Source organism: Populus trichocarpa, chromosome 4 (genome assembly GCF_000002775.5).
Source record: "Populus trichocarpa isolate Nisqually-1 chromosome 4, P.trichocarpa_v4.1, whole genome shotgun sequence".
Classification (NCBI taxonomy): domain Eukaryota; kingdom Viridiplantae; phylum Streptophyta; class Magnoliopsida; order Malpighiales; family Salicaceae; genus Populus; species Populus trichocarpa.
Genome location: NC_037288.2, coordinates 4,801,734 through 4,807,622, shown reverse-complemented (window position 1 = coordinate 4,807,622; position 5,889 = coordinate 4,801,734). Strand labels below are relative to the sequence as shown.

Sequence of the window (5,889 nt, the reverse complement as noted above, 5' to 3'; positions counted from 1 at the left end):
AATTCAAAGTCGACCCGGGCTAATTTTTCAGATTTATGACCTGGGCAGAGTAACCTTATTAAAGGCAAACTTGAAAAAACAAAGAAACAACATTTTAAATAAACAAATATTGATGGATGAAATTGAAAAAAAAAATCAATAAAAAAACAATGCAAAACAAAACAAATAGCAATTAAAAAAATTAACACTAAAATCAACATAAAACTAATTGAAGTTAAATGTTAAGGGAAAATTTAAATGAAATTAAATGTTTAGAGATGAAATTAAAAAAAAATCAACTAATAAAATGATCAAAAAATATAATTAAAAGAATTAGCACCAAACTTGACATAAAAAATTATCAGCCCCATATGCCACCTGATGTTTCAGACACGCGTTAGCAGCCTTTTTTAATGTGCACAGACTAAACAACAATAACAAAAAAAATCCTTGTGAAATTATAACCAAGCCCTTAAAGCCAAGGCTAAAAAGATTTAATGGCAAAGGTAATAGAGTAATTCAATTGTTCATAAAATTATATAAAAAAATGCAAATGCCCCAGGAACTAAATAACAATAACAAAAAAACTACTAGAAAATGACAATCAAGCCCCTGAAGCTAAGACTAACAAATTTGCATAGGAAGGGTATTTACGTAATTCAATTGTTCATGATAAAATTAAAATTACCATACGACTCCTAGACCAAAAGTTTTAATTGTTTACTCTATAAGAGCAATATAATAATTGCATTGTTATTAAAAAAATAAAAAGATGATACTGCTCCAAACAAATCAAGAATGACAAATTGATCAAGTAAAAAGACAATCCTCCCCTCGAGTAAAGCTTTAAAAGTTAAAAAATAAAAGGTAAAAAGATAATTTATTTCACCGTGGATGAGCTACAGGAAACTCCCGTGATTTAGTATTTTACTTAATTAAATATGACAAGTAATAAAGATTGTAATAAGGGAAATAGATCATCGGACTATGTGAAGAAGCATGGATGTAGTCGGAAGCATAATAAATACAACAACAAGCATAAAATGATTGAAATAGGTTTTTACAAACGTAATTTTATTTTTGATTTTAAAGTCTAATGAGTTATGCCTTATAAGTTTTTAAATTGGCGTGAAACTGATTTTAACAAAGAAATAAAAATTAAAAAGTCTAACAATAATATAAAATCAGATTGTTTTTAATATTTCTCTTAAGGTCTTTAATGATAAAGCACCTAACATAAATGGAAACTTTGAAATTAAAAGGAGTATGGAAAATAGACCGATAGGAAAAGATAAAAGTATATTTTTACTAAATAAAACTAACACAAATACAAAATCAATAAAAATAAAATAAAATAATAAAAAGCATGGGTGAATAGGAACCTATTTTAAAAAATAAATTTTTATATACAAATTCATTAGCAAAAGGGTAAGAACACAGTTTTATGAAACAAAACTAACATGAATGCGAAGTTAATAAATAAATAAATAAAAGTCAAAATACGAAACAAGAGAACTAGAGAAGTCAAAAACAGAATACAACAAAAAGTACACGACTTCAAGACACCTGTGAATCCTCTCTTCCTGTTGCAACTACTAACCCAAATCACTTCAAAAATCACTATTACACGCATTGGTTACTTTACAAATGCCCATTTAAATGAAGTAGATGAAGATCACCAATAAGTTGTAGCTTTGTAGGCATTCATATTAACAAATTTGCAGGTGAAATAGGACAGCTTCATTTAAAAAAATTTATATAGATAAAAAACAATAATTATATCTCACACACCAAATTCATGCAACAAGAAATTACTCACCGAGCCTAAAATGACAACAGAGAATCTAACAGTGAATTCCAAGCAATGACTACTCATCTACAATTTCATGAATCCTACTCAGTTCAATAAATTGACAGATGAAGTAAATTGCAGGGAAAGAGAGAGGGTCACCACAAAAACTTCTATGCTATACAGTTAGTCTGAATCCAACAGGATGGCTAAATTGTGATGGCGCCATCTGCTAGCCAACCAAATGTCAGAAGAATGCTTAACCTGGAAGGAGGTTGGCTTAAGAACCAAGTGGCTTAAACGCTTTCCCAGTTTTCTTTACAACCTTGTCATCCTAGGAAAATAGTTTGTCTGAGATAACTACCTGCAGCACAAAAGCAATTGCAAAAATTGCCTGTATTTCATGGAACCCAGCACTATAACACAATTGTTGCCTGGGCTTTTACAAGACTACCTGAAAACAGGAATGCATCTGATTTTTTTAGCGCACAGCTAGATTATGATCCCTGCTTCTACCAAGGATCTTGTCAACGGCTGCTAATACTTAGAAACCATACTTCAACACTACTATCAGTGACGAATAAGGAGCTAACAAGCAAAATGATTTAAAATGGATAGACTTTGCACAATTAGCCAAGTTTTGGAATTCAGCTAGCAGCTTTACTTGACTAAATTCAGTTCAAAAACATCCATAGTATACTTAAAACTTCATTAGAAATAAATGCCATTTACTCCTATAATTCAACAATACCACCCATCTCAGTTATCACATGAAATAAATGCCACTTCAACTGCATTAGTTTCACCTGATCTCATCCACTTAGGAAAACCTGATACATGCGCACTACAAGATAGTAAACAAATCTATCAGAAGGCCAAAGTGTAACAACTTTTTTTTTCCTAATCACTCTGGAATGTAAGTAAGAAGATAACAAGTTGTCTAGGCATCATAGCGAGCCAGGTGCTGATGTGAAAGAAAAACAATGGCTTTCTGCGATGCCACTTTGCTCATCAGATTCTCTACCATGCAGAGAGACACTATCCAAAGATTCTCATTAAGAAAATAAAAACTCGACGGATTCAGTTCAAGAGGAAATGTAACAGCATGTTAATTTTCCAACACAATCAATATGAGCTAGGGAACATCATGAGCTATATTACGTAAACCCTCATCTCTCAGCTCTAGGCAAACAAACTCCAAGAGCTTCTATGTACCCATCTACTCCAAATCAAGCTCGGGAAGCTTCTGCATGTGTATTAAAATAGTTTAAGCCTGACCTCGAATAACCACTTCATGTCTGAGAGGTATTGTGTTGAGTAGGAAGATGCTAATCCAACTTTGAAGCTGGGTTGGTTTTCAAGCAAACCCAACTAACTTGTGACATGCCCTTGAAAAGCCATCATCCCTTCATGTTTTTGGATATCCAAAAATAAAAAACACAAGGAAGCTATTTATATAAACAGTTCATCTATTGCACTACAGTTGGTTTGAATCTCCAACCCATAACCTGAGGTCACTTTTAAAGCCATCCAAACACCATAAGCAAAAGATAAATGCTTATAAGTTTTTGGATAAAGAATCATATCTTAACAGGAAATCAAAGGTCTTCCTAGGTGATTGGAAGCTAAAATGAGAACAGGTGGCTTTCCCCTTGCATAGAGGCGAAATTCTATCTGCATAGGATTTAGGCTACCCCTTAGGCTAAGATAGTAACCTTAAAAAGAGTAGATCCTCTCCCATACACTATTCAACAATCGAATTTCTATATAAAATAACTAAAACTTAAATATAACAGGAGGGCCTGATCCCAACCTTGTCTCTTTTTTTTCTCCTTTTCTTATCAACAATGAAACTTATGTAACCACAAAGAGCAAGAATCTCACTGGTAAATGCAAATTTTTACCCCTAAATTCAACACAAGAATATGGTGACAAAAGCATAATATCTACTCTCAAACCCCAAAATCAAATATGATCTTGCACAGAATCTGTAAATCCTGTACATGAAACACATAGACTTGCTATAGAGGAATACTAACTAAAAATATATATCAAAAAGAAATCGGTGCTATTCAAGGACACAGGAAATATGACATAGGAAGAACAAAAATTGCAAAGTAGAATCAAGTCCACTAGATACCCTTAGTTCATCCTTTCAATTTCAATTAAAGAAGCACTTCTGGCAAAGAGTAGATTAATTAATAATCATATAGTGATTTTAGCACTCTTACTAACAGCATTTGTAAATTAAAAATATTAAACAGACCAGGGGTTGTATGCCATGCTGATTTATATTTTGCAAAGGATGTAATGAAAGCAACAAAAGGTCAAAGCATCACAAAGTTAGATACAACAGAATGATGGTTTTGCAAACCAAGCATGATCCTACATCTCCAACATCCCTCTCCCCCGTTGACTAACCAAGTAAAGTGCCAGGATCTAATGCATATAGATTGTTCAATCAGCCAAACATAATGCATGGCGATGCATGTAATTCAACAATAGAGAGGTAGATAAATAGCATTATCAATTAATGTACATTTCATTTCTACTGTACACCGAAGGCATTAACTCTTATGGTTATGCTTTATTCGATAGCACTTGTTTGGTCCATCACAAAACATAAGATAAAGGATTTCAAATTTATCAAACCAATTCTTAAAGGAGGGCCATAGTTTCGCATCTCATACATGAGAGGAAGGAAGTCAAATTTTAATTTAGAAAGAAAATTTCCACCCGAACTATGTGAAACATTCCTTATTATATGTCGAATGAAAACAAGTCAAAGAAGATGCAACTCTCAAAAATCAAGGAAGCATCAAACAACACAAACTTTTTCGTGTTATTAAAACTGATTTACAGGGTTATTCAGCACCTTATTCAACAAAGTCATCCATGGTGACAAATCTCGCAACTATCAGATAAATAAACAACTACAAGAACAACCACATTTATACTTTTACTACTAAACGTACGACTTCCATTCAAAAATACAAAAAGTCTTGAATAAAAAAAAATAAAGGAAAAAAAGAAACACTTCCCTTTGTCAAGGTGCTCTCGGGTCCGTCCCATGCTGCCAAACATAAACCAACTCATCCCACCCAGTGCTTGCCATCAACCCATCAACAAGCACACTGATATCAACTCCAACAGCAAACTCAGTATGATGATCATACCTCCCAACCAATGCATCTTCAACCATAAAATCCCACATACAAACACTCATATCATACGAACACGAAACCATCAAATTCCTATGATGGGGCGAAAACTTAACTTTCCTAACAGCATACCCATGTCCATTCAAAACCGAAATCGGAGCTCTGAAACTCCTTACATCCCATACTTTAATACTCTTATCCACCGATGCAGTAGCAATAATACAATCATCATATTTATTCCAATCACAACACAAAATCTCAAAATCATGACCTGGAATAATCATCGTACTCCCCGGCTCACGCACGTCCCAGATTCGCACAGTACAGTCCCCGGAAGCAGATGCAAAAACATCCGTATGCCTCGGGTTCCACGCAGCAGAATAAACACAATACGCGTGTTCTTTAAACGTACGAATACTCGCCGGCCTGTCAAGGGTCCATAATTTAATCGTGTCATCCCAGGAAGCGGTAATAAAAGAATCACGGCGCGTGGGATTGTAATCGACTGAGTGGACTTCACGCGTGTGTTCCTGGAGGGAACGAATTGGGTTTTGTGTTGGGGGTAAGGCGGTGTCGTAAAGCTTGACGGACCCATCGGCCACAGCTGCGATTAAGAGGGAATCGTGGGATTCAGACCAGGCAAGGTCGTAGATGCCATCAGCAGTGTCGAAGGAGATGAGTTCGGTTAGAGGGGAGGAGGGTGCTGGAGGTAAGGAGAGGACGTGGAGACGACCGTTGCCGAGGATTCCGAAGTTCTGGGCAGTGGCGACGGCGAGACGGGATTCGTAAAATGGGCTGAATTTGACGGAGTAGCCATTGAATGGGGTTTTGAAGACTGGCATTGTTGGTAATGGTAAACGAGGTGGTTGGAATTTTGGGAATGTTTGGTTTGGTGGTGGACTGGATTGATTTGTTATCTTCGAGAAAGTGGAGGATTAATTTGAACACTGATTATTATTA

General features: G+C 35.1%; 1 protein-coding gene across 1 annotated transcript; it reads right to left on the bottom strand.

Moving 5' to 3' along the window:
* Window positions 1–4,582: 4,582 nt before the first annotated feature.
* On the bottom strand, window positions 4,583–5,889 carry LOC7476338 (peroxisome biogenesis protein 7). The gene has a single exon (XM_002305708.4). It carries the CDS (start codon window positions 5,769–5,771, stop codon window positions 4,815–4,817), a length of 957 nt encoding a protein of 318 aa, XP_002305744.1. The 5' UTR covers window positions 5,772–5,889; the 3' UTR covers window positions 4,583–4,814.

Bases quoted from the DNA above. Each gene is read 5' to 3' on its own strand.
- LOC7476338 (XM_002305708.4), bottom strand. From the start codon at position 5,771: ATGCCAGTCTTCAAAACCCCATTCAATGGCTACTCCGTCAAATTCAGC.